Consider the following 18,720-nt stretch of genomic DNA (forward strand, 5'->3'; position numbering starts at 1 on the left):
TAGGGCTGGCCCAGGTTTGCCTCGGACCAGCTCTTAGTTATGCTGCTATAGTTTTAGACTGCCAGGGGGCTTCCTATGACACACTGAGCTCCTCTCTTTCTCCATCTGTTTGTATTCATGTGCAATGTTACTAACATAGCTCCAGGGAGCTTATTCCCTGGAGTCCTTATGCTTTATCGCCTAGCATATTTGGTGGTTCAGGTGGTTCGTTTTTGGCAACTGCTGTTGTGGTCCTGCTCGACGCACACCCATCCCGCCGCTGCTGTGGTCCTGCTCGATGACCACCCATCCCGCCCTGCACTGGCAGCCGCTGCTGTGGTCCTGCTCGACGCCCACCATCCCGCCCTGCACTAGCAACTGCTGCTGTGGTCCTGCTCGATGCCCACCCATCCTGCCCTGCACTGGCAGCTGCTGCTGTGGTCCTACTCGATTCCCACCCATCCCGCCCTGCAGTGGCAGCTGCTGCTGTGGTGCTGCTCGACACCCTGCACTGCTACAACTACTATTATTTCTAGTCATATTTTGATTATCTTTATTGCTACTATAATACACGTATATACCTTGCAGTGCCCTGTAGTGCCCTGCTACGTCCTGCAACGTCCTGCTATGCCATGAACTACTACAACTACTACTTCTAGTCATAGTTCCATTATCTTTATTGTTACTATAATTGCCACTGTTCATCGTACCCCCAACCGGCACCGTCAAACAACCGCCCACCAAGAGCCTGGATCTGCCCGAGGTTTCACCCTAAAAGGAAGTTTTCCTCACCACTTTAGGTTTCTGCCTAAAAGGAAGTTTTTCCTTACCACGGTTGCACTAAATGATTGCTCTTGGGGGAATAATTGGAATTGTTGGGTCGTTGTAAATTATAGTGTGGTCTAGACCTACTCTATCTGTAAAGTGTCTTGAGATAACTCGTTATGATTTGATACTATAAATAAAATTTAATTGAAAACAAGCAAGGTTTAATTTAGTTGTGTAATTACTGCCAATCGCATATACTGTATTGAGCCAAAGTAGTTTATAATTCAAAATCTTACCAACAAAATAGACCAGAAATTCATTGAATAGTTTATTGAAGTACACAAAGAGGCTTGTGACAATAAAATAATTCATTTGTTTTGTGAAAATGCAACACAATAGATAGAGCCAACCTTCACACAGCTCTTAGACACAGCAGGTAGTGATAAACCATTGCTTGTAGAAACAAGTCAATCCGTCTCAAGATTTTTTACAAGCTACAGGGGGAAAATTGTCCAGTTGAAGTAAAACACAAAAACCATATGAGCAAACCACAAGAACCATGGGTTAAAGAAAAGGCCTGGCCATCAATACATTCAGAGAATGAAGTATTAAGACAAACTGGCATACAGAGCTGATTTGCAATAATGAGGTTCAGCCATGCCTTCTACAAAGTGCATCAGAATGGAAGCAATAATAATCACTGCAGTAAGGCATGGGAACAGTATTGTTAATAGTCAAGAAACTTCAATCAGTGCTGCTGTTAGGTACAGAAACATTTTAGACAGTGATGTTAGCAAGAACACATACATTTCCTACCAATAGTTGTCCAAGTCCAAATCCACAGATTTTAAATATTTTCTTCTGAATATTATTTGTAGTGGTACAGGCAAATGATGTACTGTACATAAACGGATAACAAAAGGCAGTCAAGGTCCACGGTGTAGAACAGGGCATGCTCATTGTTTTGGTTTTATGGCCCACAACTTTACTGTTGTTGAGTTTCACTGTTCTCATCAACCTGGTTTCCAGCAATAGCTGACCCTTTGCATGACCAGGGTTCATTTATTTTTCTGAAATAGACTCTTACATTTCAAGCAGCAAAGCAGTGTGGAATGGGGTGAATTTTATTAACATCATCAAAAGCTTAACAAGGAATTTATGAGAGCTCACCACATTGTGGTCACAACATTAAACCTATAGAGAAACATCAGATGTACTGTCCAACTTTGGGACGAAGCCTTGTCTGCAGCCTTACCCAGAGTCAGATAATAAGGACATCAGTTTCATTTCTGTGTATCCAGTAAAGAGGTGTCCAGGACGTGGTTGGCCTAGGTTAGCACAAAGACTGGAAGTAAAAAGAAACTACTAGCCAGCTTTGTCAAAAGTAAAAAAAACATAATTCAACAACTTGATAGCAAGCTACTTCCAATATATCCAAGCCTGTTTTTTTCACATTTCTATTTTGCAACAGGTGAAATTAAATGATACATGAAAATAAGACAGCTCTGACTTTAATGAAAGTTGCACTTTTCATGCCATAGCTAGGCTAGCAACAGTTATACAGAACACGTGTAACTGTACTGAATGCACACAGATAAAACTGACATTGGTCTTCTTATCTGACTCTGGGTTTCATGGAAAACAAGTCTGTTTCCCAAAATGTTAGAACAGTTTAGCCACATACCTCTAACATTCCCCGATGTCCTGCGCCCACGCAAAGTGTCTCAGAGTAATACAAACACTCAACAAACTGGTTCTAATCAGACCAGACCAGATATAATCTGATCACAGAGGCAGAAGAGCTGATCTTTCCCATGTTGCATTAAGAGAGGCAGATTTATGAAACTACATGGTGAAGTGTCTTGTGTAGTCGTATTCTATTGTGGGGATGACGGCCTGGACAAACTTGAGGAAAATCAGAAGATACCTGAAAGTCTCAGTTAAGGAAAACACAGAGGAGCACTGAGAGAAATTACAATACAGTAACACAGTAGGTGTGACATTATGTTGGTGCTCAAGGTATATTGGCTTTGTATTCAAATGAACAGTAAAATGATGAGTAGAATCCAAGTTACTAGCAAGGATATGGTTAGTATTAGAATTAGTCTAAAGCACCAATAGTGGCCCCTTGCAGCTGCAACCATCCCACAAACATACTGTTATCAGACCCATACCACAACAATGTAGCAGTAGAGGAAATGACATGGGCCCACACAGTACAATTGTACAATACAACCCAAGATATAAGGGAGATATGATATATATATATATAATAAATAAATGATGAAACAAATGAAAACAAATGATATAGCAATATACATTTTTCAGTCAGAAATTGTATGTTGTTATATCATTTGTTTCATCATGATATTTTTTGTGTAGAAGTGAACAGGTTTAACTGATGGTGACACTAGAGAAAATGTCTAGTAGTCACCAATTACCTCACTATGATTATCCATACCAAATATCATGCGCTTAGTTGTTGGGATATCTTCCAGTGTTCAAAGTGTTGGGACAGATGGAACATCACAAGGCCCAATACAAGCAGGCAAAAATGACCTCAATAATCTCACCAAGGAGGATATTTACTAAATGGATTGCATTTATAGAATGTTTTTCTAGTCTTAGCGACCATTTAAAGCACTTTACACACTACAGGCACCATTCACCCCATTCACACGTACCCTGACATGGATAGAACTCTGTTGTGAAGATTGTGGATGACACTACCATCATTAGCTGATTTTCAAACAATGACCAGACTTCATATCACAGGGAAATTAACAATCTTGCAGGGTGGTGCTCAGAGAACAACCTACTGCTGGGGTGGCTGTGGCTCAGAGGTAGAGTGGGTCAGCCCTCAACCACAAGATTGGCTCATCTGGCCACATGTCAAAGTGTCCTTGAGCAAGACACTGAACCCCAGGCTGCTCCCCAGACGCTGTATGTCCACTGCTCCTAATGCTTAGGATGAGTTAAATGCAGACATCTGTGTGCATTCATGTCCCAGAAATGCTTGTTACTAACTTAGCTTAGCTTATTAAAAAAAAAAAAAAAATAAATAAAAAATTATTCCCCAGAGTGCTTATGTTTGCTCGCCCCGCAGTTTTCCTTGGATTAGGGTGGCACCTAAATCATGATTGCAGCTCTCGCTGTGGTTCTTAAGACACACACCCTTGTCTACATCATAAGTGTTGTGGTGGAGCGACTGAGCAGTTTATGTTCCTGGGATTCAGCATCCCAGAGAACCTGTCATGGTCATCACACGTCTCCACCCTGGTAAAGAACACTCAGAAACAGCTGCATTTCCTAAGGAAACTAATGAAGGCAAAATCCCCCTGCCAAGTTATTGTTAACTTTTACAGGGAAGCACCAAGAACATCATTGGTACCCATCTACTAAGCATCAGTGTTATCAGTGAGGTAAAAGACAATACCCGCCCCAGCAAGTCTATTCACCCTGCTGCTGTCTGGCAATCAATACAGGAGTATCCACTTCTTTCCTCAAGCTGTGAGACTCCTCAACTCCACCTCATTCTCTGCACTCTAACTAAAAAAATGACTTGGAACTTTCTGTTATACTGGTTTTATTACATTACCATACCACTACCTTTTGCACTACCCTCATTCCCATTTGAAACCAAAGTCTCTCTAAGTATATACTTTATGTATATAAGGATTTCTATAAGTAACTGTATTATTTTATGGTTCTATGTGTGTGTGTGTAGCATAAAGAGGGTATAACTTACATTTCATTGTGCAACCAAACGAACCTTGTAAATTACCATCAGAGGTGTGAAATGTTGCATCACTGCAATTTGTTAATTAAGCTGGGTATTTTATGAGGTAACAGATGTAAAAAATTTTGTGTGGCATTTTCGCCTTTATTTGACAGAGTAAAGGCAGAGTGGAAACGGCTGGAGCGAGAGGGGTATGACATGCAACATAGCACCTAAGGCTGGAATCGAACCCTGGCCGTTGCAGTAAAGTAAGCACTCGGCTTCAGATGTGCTCCATTATATAAATTATAATAATTTTTCCTGCTGTTGAACTTAGAGTATTGTTTGAAGAAAAGGCACTGTCGGAGCTGCAAGCATAAAGTTATTGTGCAAGAAGAAGGCTACATGTGAGGAAACATTACTTAAATAGCCTGATGTCAGCTTAACAAAAAGATCAGTGATAGAACAAATTATATAAGATCAGTGGGAGATTTTTGGTAAGTTTTAAACCTCATTTGACTAGATCTGTAAATAACTATCATGTCCCACTAGACAGGAGCTGCTGTCAGCCATTAACAGTCAAGAAAAAACAGGCAGGAGAACCTGAGGGAAACTAAAATGTACGTTTTTTTGTGAGAACTAACAGCCTGTTAGTTTATAAGCAGCGACAGCCTGTCGCTGCTGCTCTTTTGTCTTATGTTGTGGTACTGAACTGAGAGCTTCGCTATAATAACTTTCCAAAGCATCTTATATTTCTTGCATTTCCATCTCACTCACTCTTTTGAACTGGCTAACTGTGTGATAAAACTGCTGTAGAAAACAGCAATTTTCTGTGGTGCATGGGGTGGGTCAGTGGTCCATTAGAAAATAGACAAACACAATTTGGCTGTTTAATGCCTAAAAAAGGCCACAAGTAGTACATATCGTCGTAAGTGTCCACAACAGTCAACTATAATTGTTGCATAAGTCAAAGAAGCAGACATAACCGGTATTACCATGAAAGGATACATATGCACTCCCAGCTCTCCACCCCCTTCTGCCACAGTCTCAATGATCTTTTTCATCACTTCAGCATGTCTGAAAGTAAAGGGTGGATCAGCCAGAGGTTCTTACGTAAGTGTCTGTGAAAAACTCTAAAATAACATTTTTAACACACAGTCACACTATCAAACACTCCTATTCAAATCCATTAAGACACCACTATAAAGAAAAAACATGTAATCATGTTTCCATGTAAAAAATAATGGATAATTGACATCTCTCCATTTAGTGCATGTATAGGTCCTGTGTGGGTGTGTATTTTCAGGTGTGTAATGTGTGTAACTAGGGATGTCCAGATCCGATCACGTGATCGGAAATCGGGCGTGATCACGTGGTTTCAGACTCGATCGGAATCGGACGTTACGTCTCGATCAGGACTCGGATATACAGTGCCTGACAAAAGTCTCGTCGCTTATCTAAGTTGTAGGAACAACAAATAATAACTTGACTTGTAGTTGATCAATTGGAATCAGAAATCGTTTATATGAAAGGCAAAGGCTTCTGGATTATACTTATTATACCAAAATAAAGTTTTGTATCATTCATTGAGTTTTATCATTGAATTAGGACAGAAAGGTCAGATTTGGCTTGGACAAAAGTCTTGTCGCATACAAAAATACAGTAATGTACGGTAGAAATTATACTTTATTGTGAATACACAAACATGCTACAATAACATCAGAGCATACGTAAAGTCATGGTGCCTTGGGAAAAAGAAAATGAGCTTGGAGGACTACATCCATACGTCTCGGCAATGACTCAAATAACGTATTGATGAAGTCATCTGGAATAGCAAAGAAAGCAGTCTTGCAGGACTCCCAGAGTTCATCAAGATTCGTTGGTTTCATCTTCCAAGCCTCCTCCTTTATCTTACCCCAGACATGCTCAATAATGTTCATGTCTGGTGACTGGGCTGGCCAATCCTGGAGCACCTTGACCTTCTTCGCTTTCAGGAACTTTGATGTGGAGGCTGAAGTATGACAAGGAGCGCCATCCTGCTGAAGAATTTGCCCTCTCTTGTGGTTTGGAATGTAATGGGCAGCGATAATTTGTTGATACTTCAGGCTGTTGATGTTGCCATCCACTCTGCAGATCTCTCGCACACCCCCATACTGCATGTAACCCCAAACCATGATTTTTCCTCCACCAAACTTGACTGTTTTCTGGGTGAATCTTGGGTCCATGCAGGTTCCAACAGGTCTTCTGCAGTATTTGGGATGCAGTTCAATGGATGATTCATCAGAAAAATCAACCTTCTGCCACTTTTCCACTGTCCATCCTTTCACCAAGCTGTGGGCCTTTGCAAATGCAACACACTTTTTTAGATGTCTTCTGTTTAATGCTGGTTTGTGAGCACTAATTCGGCCATGGAGGCCACTGCGTGAGAGAATTCGACAAACTGTTGTTATAGATACAGGGATTTCTGGTGGCCAGCCCAGAAAAAGGGCTGGCCCTGGACTGTCAAAGCAACAAACGGTCCTCTCGAACAGTTGTCTTATGGGGTCTGCCTGACCTGGACTTGTCATGAACTTCACCAGTTTCTTCAAATCTTTTTCTTATCCTTTCCACTTGACGTTTGGATACATTGAAGATGTCTGCCACCTCAGCAGCAGACTTGGTCTTCAGGATCTTGATGATCAGCACTTTGGTCTGTGGTTGAATCTTTGGCATGTTGTGAGAGGTCAGGTTGCACTTCACATGAAGGTCTGGTGTGCTGGAGTTCTTTTTATACATACCCAGGAATGTGTTAATTACAGTATTTGTCACAGGTGAAACTCTAATCTGTGATTGGTTGAATCATATAAAGACACAACAAGACTTTTGTCCAAGCCAAATCTGACCTTTCTGTCCTAATTCAATGATAAAACTCAATGAATGATACAAAATTTTATTTTGGTATAATAAGCATAATCCAGAAGCCTTTGCCTTTCATATAAACCATTTCTGATTCCAATTGATCAACTACAAGTCAAGTTATTATTTGTTGTTCCTACAACTTAGATAAGCGACAAGACTTTTGTCAGGCACTGTATGTATATATATTCTCATTATTTTTTAACACATCTATAGTTATGCGGTGGCACAGAGTTAGACCATTTTGACTCCACGCAGAAACAGCAACGCGTGCGGCATGACATCACTTTGTTGCAGAGACGCTATTGGTTAAATGCTGGCAAAGTAGAAGCAGCTTGAAGCGGAAAGCGCGAGTATGTCTGCGGTCTGGAGGTATTATAAAGTTGATGACAAGAACATTGCCATAGCAAACTGTGAGATATGTAACAGAAGTGCTCTGTTTGTTAACAGAGTTGTTGAATGTTAAAATAAGGTGAATTAAATAAAAAATAAGGAACATCCTGGATCTGTTTTTTCGCTCTTCTTTATTCTTTTTTTTATATATTATAGAAGTATCGGATCGGGACTCGGTATCGGTAGATACTCAAAATCAAATGACTCGGACTCGAGGGCAAAAAAACCTGATCGGGACATCCCTAGTAATAACTAACAAATTGTGGCAATTGTACAGATTTACAATGAAGATGTTTATACAGCATTTACTATCTAACTGGGACGTTTGGGTAAGGGAAAATTACGTTTAACCATGTATCCAGCTAATTTAAATAGCTTGGGTTACTGTATTGTGTAAACAGTTAACTTTAATTAATAAGTTATAAGAAGCAGTTGCTTTACGAGATTATTTTGCAGAGCCACTGTCGCTGTGTCTGGAGCTTAGATGATTGTGAATGGTTTAAAGAAATACAAATAACCGAGAGCGTTTTTTCCTCCTATGCTAGAATGTATGTGTTGTGTAGCCAGACCTTACTCCCCTGTGGAAATAGGTCTGGCAATGCGAGACTAATTTGATTCTGATTCTTGGGGTCATGATATAATTCAAAATCAATTCTTGGTTCAAAACGATTCCCGATTAAAAATGTATTCCTATTCAGTACATAGGGGTGCTAATTTCAGAATCTAGTTTCAAGATTCAAGTTATTTATTGTCAGATGCACAACAATTACAGAAGCAGTCGTTCTATAAAACAGAAAATCACAAATAAAAAAAGTAAAAAATGAGACATACAATAGTGCAAGTTAAAATATAGGTTTAAATATATAGGCTAATATGTTAACTAATAAAACTCTACTTCAGTCTGCTGTGTGTTTAATAAAGGCGGTGTGGCAAAAAATTTATGGCATGAAAGCAGAGTAAAGTGGGTATACGATTATGGAGTTTATATATTTGAAAAGGTTGTATCAAGCTGTTTGCAATAGTGTAAACATGCAAAGGCAAATCAAAGACAAAAGGTAACATTGATTCATGCTAAACTTGCATTGACTTGGTAAAAGGTTATATTTGATCAGCAACTGTGTATTCAAACTCAAAATGAGCATGCTTAAAGTAATGTGCTGTGGGCTTATGGCCAGGCAAAGCAACATATATGCACTTTTGTTTTTATAGAAGCGGTCTCCACTCTGCTGTCACATCTCATCTTTCTCAGACAGAGTAAAAATTAGTGCTACAATACACTCAGGGGCTATCACCCCGGCTCAGCAGACAGGAAGTGCTTGCAGGCTGGGTTGAGTAAACAAAGACGGGGAAAGATAGGCTAGGGGCTAGGCTAAAGCTAATTCCTTATCGGTCAATTTAATCCAACACCCCTACTTGGGTGATATAACGATATATATCGTCAAAATGATATACATTGTCTATCGCATATATTTTTCTATATCGTTTCTCTCGCAATGTCAAATAACCAGCGACCAAATTGCGTGGTGGCAATATTTACGTCATTTGGACAACGAATTACATTCTGATCCTAGCATGTTATGTTAATTTCGCAGTAGAGTTAAAAATGAGAAAATAATCAGACCTTTTCATTTATCATCAAGTATTTAATTCATACAGCAGTATACAAAAATAGACTTTGCCATGTGGCTTATAACTATTTATTTATTGAATTAACAGAAAACATGCTATATTGTGATATATATTGTTACCGAGATATGAAATGACCTACAGAATATCGGGATATAAGATTTTGGCCATATCAGCCCCTAGATTGAATTGAGTACGCCTGGGCAAGATTTTAATTTTACCATTTATAGGCATATAGTTTGCACCCTTGGGTGGTTTATTATATTATTATAATTATATATTAATATATATTATTAATTACTATTAGTATATATTAATAATGGCATTAATAATAACTGTATGGCATTATGGAAAAATAGAATACAGGAAACACTTAAGATCTATATAAAACTCACAACAGTGACAGTGAAATTGCTCTCAAACTCTACCTGCATGTGGGCATCTAAAGAAGAAAGGTTTTTCCCCATTGGTCTTTTTTACCTGCAGGGGTGGACAGAGCACATGGCAGGTGGGGGAAGGTGGGGGTGGTTCTCAATGGTGACTGTCTTCTTCACATGGTCCTGGCTGATGTCCTCATACATCTGTTCTACAGTCAGCGGTTGCCTATCCTGGGAAATGCCACAACAGCTTGATGAGTGGATAGTTTATTAGTGCTGTGTCTATGTGAGTTTAGTTTGTCTTTCTCTAACCTAGTTTTAAAAAAACACGTACTGCAGCTTAGCAAAAGAATATCAACTTCACATCATTGGTTTCCTTGATTATCAAAACTCTGTATATGTCCTAAAAATAAATGTCACTTGACTGCTACAAAGTATGGTCAATTGTATAAAATCTGAGATTTTCTGAATATGCTTTACATTTTCATATATAACAAAGGGCTCCCTTCTGCTATTGAACAGATTAACACTTCCATGCGTATACTATTTCAGGCTTTTTTTTTTTTTTTGAATAAACAGGGGTATAAAGTCCTATTTTGCCCAGGTACATACTTCATCATATCCAAACAGCCAGAGTCGAGGGGTCTGGTAGTATTTATCATATGTGATGTACAGGTCATATGTTCTAGTCTGAAGGATGGCATCTTCACTACCAGGCTCTGCTTTGGCTTTGGTTTCAACCATTTTACTGGTATCCAAGGTCGCCTAGACAGAGGAAAGAAGTGTAAGGTGGTAGTTTGAATGACGGTAATTGGTATTAGATCACACAATAAATGATCTGCTGCAGCCCTTTCTGACGTCTACCTCATCTGTTTCCAACAGGCCACTTTCCTCGTACTCTGAAAACAGCATTAAGGACAACATAAATTAAAGAACAGGCTTTCTGAAGGAAACAAAATAACTGCTTCATTAATGGTTGGATAGGAGTACCTTCCATATCTGCTGCTTCTCCATCTTCATCATCTTCATTATCATCATCATCACCACAACATGCTGCCGATGTGGCATTCATATTTTTGTCCTAGAGAAATGAAATTAAAAAGACCCATTTGCAACTACACACTTCAACAACAGCTGTCAGCTGTTGCTGAAGACGACCATACAGTTGGAAGCTTCAGGATTAGCTAAGTAAGTTAACCCTGAGATTAGAAATGTTATCACAGTATACAGTATGTATTCCTAGGTCAAGAATGAACAGCACCTCTGAGTCTGAGGCCATTATTCTCCACTCAAAAAAGATGGGGTGCACCAACCAGCAATGGGCACTAATCTTATAGAGTAATTTATCAATGCCTTGAGCAACCCAAACATAATTCCATTGACTTCCACTGTATTGTGGGGGCTGGTGTTTCAAAGACAAACACCTGTAAATCTGGACACATAAACCTGATATTATCTACATGTGAACATACCAATAGAGAGTGTAAAAAACATGCTTTTACAACAGTGGTGTTTTGGGTGACTTTTGATACACTATATGGCAAAAGTCAGTGGACACCTGACCCTCACAACTATGTATATAAGCTTGTTGGTCATCTTATTCCAAAATCATGAGCATTAATATGGAGTTGGACCCCCCCCCTTTGCAGCAAAGACAGCCACCACTGTTCTGGGAAGACTTTGTGAGTGTATTTGCTATGCACTCGTGGATCCCGCTCTGTGAGTTTGCGTGGTCTACCACTTTGTGGCTGGGCCGTTGTTGCTTCTAAGCACTTCCACTTCAAAATAATTGCACTTAAAGTTGACTGGGGCAGATATATTTGGGCAGAAAATTCACAAACTGACTTGGCGAAGGTGTCATCCTATGACTGTGCCACATTTGGATTCACTGAGCTCTTTACGAACCATTCTAAATTCTAAATGTTTGTCTATTGAGATGCTATGTGCTGGATTTGATGCATCTGCAATGAGTGTGGCTGAAACACCTGAACTCAATAATTAGTAGGTGTGGCCACTGACTTATGGCCATCTAGTGTATATGTTGTATGTAGTCTGGCTAGTCATAAGGGCTGTTTGTGTGTGAGTGTATGTGTGTTTGTAATTGTTGTTACTCTCACATAAATCATACATTAGAAACATGCAATGACTAATAAAAAAAGCACTGCCCACAGTCTGTCTGTGTGCCGACATATGTCTACAGACGGGCAGAAGGACCTGTGCAGGAGAGAAAGACGTTTTTAAAAGTCTCAGTGTGTTGAGCTCTCAGTACATTTGTAACTTCTAACTTTAAATCTCTCTGTTTTTTTGTTTGCTTTTAGGAGTTGTGTCACGTTACTGCAGATGAAGACCAAACTTTTCCTGATTTTGCCGCTTCTTAATAAAAGCATTTAAATAACAAAATAACGGGTGACTTTTATTGTGAAAAAATGCATAGGAAATGAAACCGTTCCATAGCCGCTGCTTTGACCACTCAGTTTGCTGGCTTACTCAGTGCTGTGGAGATAGCTCTAGCAATGTGAGACTAATAAATAACCAAAGGAGACGACATAAGAGCAGGAATGTCTGTAGTAATATTGTTGAATTCTGGGATGTGTTATGAAACTAAAAAATAATGTTTTCCAGACAGCCAGGGATATAAGAGCACCGGAACAAAAACAGCGTCACATCAATGACAGTATGATAACATCCAAAAACACACAACTTACTCTCAGTGGTTTCTGTGACATGAGAAATACTTTGAATGAGTACGTAGTTTCGTTCACAGAGTAGGCGGTCCTTAATTTCTCTCTCTCTCTCTCTCTCTCTCTCTCTCATCAAAGAATCAAAAGACCAAAAATATTTATGAAGCATACCTTAATATTGTCCAGTGAAATTTCTTGTACAGCATCTGTAACTCCTAACACACCTGCTGAAACACGGCAGTGTCAGGAAATGTTAAAAGAACTAGAATTGACATGCAAGAAGCTTGTTGTTCTATTGTTTAGGGCTGTTCTCGACTAAAGAAATTCTTAGTCGACTAACATTTATATGATTTTGTCGATTAATCGATTAGTTGATGTAATCGACAGAGCTGTGCTCTTTGAGAGGTGGTTAAGACTAGAAAAGCACAATATAAATGTAGTTAATGAACCATCTGTAAAACTGAGTTTATCCACAATTAATCCTGCAAAAGTACCACTTTAAATCTTGTGCTTACCAGAAATGTGCTCATAATTTTCTTGGAAATGAGTAATTAAGCATGAATAACCATAAAAAATGACTCAAACTAAAGAAATCTTAGTCCGACTAAGACCAAAACGACCGATTAGTCGACTAATCGACTAAGAGGTGGCAGCCCTACTATTGTTCACTGTTAACTCAGTTTATATTGTCTTTGCTATCTCTTTTTCCTCTCGCTTTTCCCTCACACAGCTGCTACTCTATAGTGTTAATTTTGTCACCTATTTTTAATTTAGTCTTAGTCTTGTGCCAAATGTCCTTGTTAGTTTTAGTCATATTTAGTCATTCACATATCTTTTTTTGTTAGTCAAGTTTTAGTCGACTAAATGTCTCGTGATTTTAGTCAAGTTTTACCATATCTTTACCAGCCACATACCACCATATCTTTAGTCTTTACCAGCAGGCTAAGCCTGTCTCCTTCCCTTGCCCGGGGCCGGGGCACATTGCTATGCGCTGTAGCGGCTTCTGCAGCAGGCTGAACCGGGCTTCCTCCCTTCCACATCGCTACCTGGATGTGTGACGGCTAGACGAAAAAAGGGGACACGTCGAATCTCTAGATGAGCCGTAGCCGAGCTGCGCCTGATTGAACCGCGCTTAGTTAGATAAAGTTGTGGGGAGTAAAATACTGGGAACCAAGCAGCAATTTGCCTGTTTGGAACAGGCACGTGCTCCAAACGGGCACTGTACTAGTTCTATCTCATGATGAAAAAGTAGAGACGATTGTAGACGAAAATGAAGAGAGATTTTATCTTAGTTTTTATTTTATCCAAAACATTTTAGTCTCGTCTTTTTTCGTCAACAATAATGCATGTTAATTTAGTCTTAGTCAGCGTTTTTGGACATTGGTGTAGTCTTGTCATCGTCTCATCTTAGTCATGGAAAAAAAGGTCGTTGACGAACATATTTAGTCTCGTCTCGTCTGACGAAATTAACACTACTACTCTAAGGCCGACACTGCTCACCGGAGGTCGCAATATTCTCTTGCTTCACCACTCAGTCACTCATTAGCACCTGCTGTTCTCACTCTCACTAATGCCTGATTGATGGTTCTGTGTTGAATATACGTCGAATCTGCCCTCTGAATTACGCATCCCCATCAATGTATTAAGAGCTGCCGTCGGAACAATGTCCACAAAAGATGACTAATCAGTCTGTTTAGGTAGTAGCGCGTGTGTCGTGTATGGTCACGTGAGTATCACAAGTGTAGAATGTTTCAGCAAGCAATATTACACGAGAGGGTTGGATTTAACGTCATTATTGGTACGACAGTGATGAGGCTAGGACCGAGGCTCTTGCGCAATGGCAATATGACTTTTTCTTCAAATCGTGTAGCCCTAGTGTGAATTTAAGTTTTTATGTATTTTCAAGAGCAAATACAAATGTTAATTTATCAAATTTGCTGCCACCCCACCTGCATATTGGTCCAACCAATGTGGGTTTCTGGCTTTGAAAAACTGAACTTAATGCAGCCATGCTCAGGATAAATGCAATGTATGGATGTTGAGAGATGGTGTCCAACCTGAGTTGTGGTAAGTGTCCACCCAGCCCCCATCTCCATCATCCTCCTCTATGATGGCTTCCAGCTCATCTGAATACTCCATCTGTTTACAACGCTTGTAACAGGGAACTGCAAGACCACAAAAGAGTGACAAACAAGAGAAGGTTAAAAAAAAGGTACAGCTCTCAATGGTGACCTAAGTTGGCCAGTAATGGTGTTTTAATATAAAATGTGTTAACAATAATAGTTTTTCTAAAAAAATGTCTTTGGAGGCTGCCAAATTTAATTTAAGGGATGCTTAAGACAAGCTGCAACCAGTAGCATTTTCAAAACAGAGAATAAAGAGCTGAACAGCTTCAAAGTACAGAAAACTACTGGAGCAGGTTTAGCCTAATTTGTGGGTATATCCCCTGAAAAACTACTAATACCTCTCTTTCACACCAATGGCCAGGGTTGGGCCCTGGTTATCTCACCAGTGTTCAACCCTTCTTTTGGAAATTCAAACCAAGCCAGTCAACATGGGTATATCCCTGGCCATGACAATTCAGAGATTACCTGGGTCACAAGCGGGGAGCAATGCATAACAATTACCACGTACCATCTAGGGCCACTCCTGAGGCCATGCCTACAATGGTGTACTGAGTCGTTAAAGTGGCGTGGTCTATTGGAACCATGTTTGGATTCACCTCTTAGGCCCTGTTTACATGATGACGCTCGCGGGTGAAAACGAAAAATATTTTATTGGATGTGCCTTTCGTTTATGCGGCTCCACTGTCGCGTTACCGTCTAAAGGGTAAAAATGCAAAAGTCTGAAGACAGTGGTGTGGAGAGAGACGAGAAAAAGGAGTCCAAGTAGTCTGTTGTTACGGAGTAGGCTATAGAAATTATAGGTTCCTGTTATCTAAAAGATTTTCAATGTAATGGCTCAATAATTAAATGATTTCAACAATGTGGATAAGGTTGTTATAGTTCGATGACCATATGTAAGCTATTCATTTGAGCCAGAGCAGGCTACAACGTGGTCTATTGGACCTCTATCTGCATGATAGGACCTCTGTCTGCATGAAGAGAAAGAGAGAGAGAGAGGAGGGTCTGCTTCAGCCTCCTCTGCCCGCTGCCTCTCGCTCTCAAGCAGCGGCTGAAGGGCTGCGAGGCTCAGGATATTGGTAGTGCTCCCGTGGGTGCTGTGCTGTGGCTCATCACGGTCGACTGTGCTGGTCATCATCAGACAAACATGCAACTCCACCTCCTCGTCTTTCCAGACAAGCTTTTGTTGTTTGCTTCGACATGTTTTGGTTTTGCGCTACTAAGGAGAGAAGTAGAAGGAAGGTTCTACGTAGGCACGCGGCCTTGGTGGTGTTGTGGGGCAGTGCCACCTAGCCGCCTGGCATGCATACTACATCGAATTTCACACACTTTTGCGTCACCATATGCACGCAGATTTCCCCCCCAAAACTCTTGTCTAAACGCGGAATAAAAAGTGAGAACTCAACGCCACTTTTGCGGTTTCTCTTCAGATCATTTCCGTCTAAACATAGCCTTAAACTCATGTGAGCAACTTCAATTTTCAGGGTAGATGTAGAATGCATCATACACCTCACATACCAAAAATTACACATGTGGACCACTAGGTGGCCCTATGACGTTAAACATGTTTTTGCCTATAACTCCCACATTACACATCGCATATTTAAAAACCTTATATACACGACTTGTTTGTAAAAACCAATCTGAATCACATGACATAGGACACGCCCATTTCCACGAAGTACATTTTTCTCACAATCGCGAAATGTGCAAGACCTACTTTTTCGTACTGTTCTAACGCTGGTTTTCACAGGCAGCTTTTTAACTACCTCTATGTCAACTTTGGAGGTGAACATCGACATGGGTTGTGTAGCCGAGTCGATCAATTAGGGTTAACCCTTTCAAACCCCTGCTAAAGGGGTAGCCTGGGGCTAAAAGTTGAAATGGGGCTAAAGGAATGTTAACGTTACATGACCAACTGACACTAAACCCAAGGCTAGTAGAATACAGTGTGAATCGTAAAGGCCTGAGCTTGAGTTAACCCTGGGCTAAAAGAATGCAGTGTGAAAAGGGCTATAGAAGACCCTATCTGCATTTATGGAGGCTGAACTGTGCCACTGAAATAAGAATTTAAATGTTCAGTGTTAATTAGAAATTGTTTAAAATTAAATCCAGGAGCCTTTAAAATTATGTACTTTTCATTATTTACATTTTATAATGTGTCATGCAATTACATGCCTGTCAAAAATAATTTACAGTTCATTTTTATTTAAACAGTAATTTAAAGATGCTTTTCCTTTAATTTAAAGACATGCAGCCAGTGTGCCACACTGCAAATTAAATTAAGTAAAATGCATGGATTTTGCAGAGTTGCTTCGCTAGAGAACTTAATTAACTTAATTTATGGAGGAACTGGAGTTTTAAATGTAACAAATACATATTGTTGATGTGACAAAGTGATTTGCATAGTGGAGTGGAATTCAAATTCAGTGGAGAACAATGACAAAACTAAAAGATAAAATTAATGAAATACACCTCTTACCATTGCGTGTCAGGAGAAACTGTTTATCCTGGGGTAAATATGGCTTCACCTTGACTTCTTCTCCAGTGGCCCTGACAGGAGATGGAACCACAGATATAAAATATTTATCCTTATTTTAACCTTCACTAAGGCCCTTTCTACACATATACAGATATTTTTGAAAATGGATGTTTAACGTAAGTATATTACAATTTAACGGTAATAGCCTTTCTTATCCATACTACACAGCTCTAGTCCAATATATGAGCAAACATCACCGTTGTGGTACTATAGGGTAAAAACAAACTTTTTTCTAAATAATTACAAAATAATAATAATAATTTTAAGTACTGCTGGCCTCTGTCTATATGAAAGTTAATCATTGAACTCACTCTCCCAAACATCAATCATGCTTCCAAGAGCAAATAATCATATTTCAGGGGGGATCTTACCATGAGGAAATCATATATCTGTGATTCACCTCGAAGTGGACACTCACCATTTCCATGTGGGGCAATGGTGAACCATGTGATCTCCAGCTGCTACAAACTAAAATACAAAAAGAGAGGATTAATGATCCATACTTTTACAGATAGTCTGTATGATTTTTGAGTACCTATTTAGATAAAGTAAGGTAATACAACACATAATCCGAATTTGTATGTTCTTACCTCTTCTGGTGTAATGACTCCAGTCTCTTTGAATTTCGATTCCTGTAAAAACAAAATCAAAACTGTATCATAGAGTTAATGCTATTTTGATATATAGCATTAAACTCCAGCTCTAATGTGCTGCGTATTTACAAGAGCTGTGCAGATACTTTTATAAAGGGTCGATATTCCATTAGGGCTACGTTTTCCCTTAGTTTGAGGAAGACTTAGGTGCACGTATTGGCGGGGGGTTTGGAGGCCCTCCCCCCAAAAATTTTTAAGATTTTCAATAAAACAAACATATGCAATTTCACATAATTTTTAACCATTATTACTACTTTCATATCTGTGTACAAATAGTTGGAAAAGCAAAAGCAGATTATAAATAAACAGCACCCCAAAAAGCTTAAAGACAAAACTTGCTACATAATTCCACTGGGGAACAACTAGAACCATTAGATCTGGGGAAAGTAATTTAGTTAGTTTCGATGCTTAGGTTTAAGTGGTATGGCCCAAAACGGCTTGGGTGCTGCTCCTAAGCCTTATAATAGTAACGTAAGGTGAAAACCCTGCATTAAGGGTATCCAACTTGTGCCATTGATAACACTAACAAAAATAATAATGACGCATGTTACTGTAGTATAGGGGATAGCGTTGATCATGTGTATGTCCGTATATCTCATAGTAGCCACCACCTAGCACAAGCTAGCTCGTGTAACGTTAATGGAAGTTTACCTTCAACACTGGAGTGAGAAACTCAGCCACACCGAGAGCTGTCCCTTTTACTGTGTTTATCACGTTCTGCATCTTGTAGAGTTCCCTTTAGATAAAACCCAAGGTTCTTCAAAACCGTAACGTGAAAATTATTATAGCTACTCAAGCACAGTGCCAACAAGAGCAAATCACATGATACGTGTAAACACTTCCGGTATCCGAATCTCACGAGAAGTGTGGGTGGGGATGACATACTGTAAATGCGCGTTAAAACGGTCGTTGAAATAGCGCCTAGTTTGTTGATTATAAAAGGGGCTCTGTTGCTACATTAGATG

At 39.6% G+C, this 18,720-nt stretch overlaps 1 protein-coding gene across 2 annotated transcripts; it reads right to left on the reverse strand.

Annotated features, from left to right (window-relative positions):
• Nucleotides 1–1,789: 1,789 nt before the first annotated feature.
• On the reverse strand, nt 1,790–18,634 carry atg3 (autophagy related 3). 2 transcript variants are annotated; one of them, XM_031302358.2, is made up of 12 exons: nt 18,407–18,634; nt 17,693–17,734; nt 17,521–17,570; nt 17,043–17,113; nt 14,495–14,602; nt 12,609–12,661; nt 10,747–10,837; nt 10,621–10,655; nt 10,369–10,521; nt 9,860–9,987; nt 5,474–5,542; nt 1,790–2,674 (listed from the first exon to the last, which is right to left on the reverse strand). In XM_031302358.2, exons 1-12 carry the CDS (start codon nt 18,476–18,478, stop codon nt 2,593–2,595), a joined length of 954 nt encoding a protein of 317 aa, XP_031158218.1. In that variant the 5' UTR covers nt 18,479–18,634; the 3' UTR covers nt 1,790–2,592. The 2 variants fall into 2 exon arrangements, with proteins under 2 accessions (XP_031158218.1, XP_031158217.1); XM_031302357.2 differs by having other exon boundaries at nt 12,609–12,664.
• Nucleotides 18,635–18,720: the final 86 nt, after the last annotated feature.

This window comes from Sander lucioperca, chromosome 24, assembly GCF_008315115.2.
Source record: "Sander lucioperca isolate FBNREF2018 chromosome 24, SLUC_FBN_1.2, whole genome shotgun sequence".
NCBI lineage: Eukaryota > Metazoa > Chordata > Actinopteri > Perciformes > Percidae > Sander > Sander lucioperca.

Bases quoted from the DNA above. Each gene is read 5' to 3' on its own strand.
- atg3 (XM_031302357.2), bottom strand. From the start codon at position 18,478: ATGCAGAACGTGATAAACACAGTAAAAGGGACAGCTCTCGGTGTGGCT. The intron at 17,735-18,406 runs GTAAACTTCCAT...TTGTTTTTACAG, and splicing joins TTCTCACTCCAGTGTTGAAG to GAATCGAAATTCAAAGAGAC. The intron at 17,114-17,520 runs GTGAGTGTCCAC...ATCTCCTGTCAG, and splicing joins CATTGCCCCACATGGAAATG to GGCCACTGGAGAAGAAGTCA.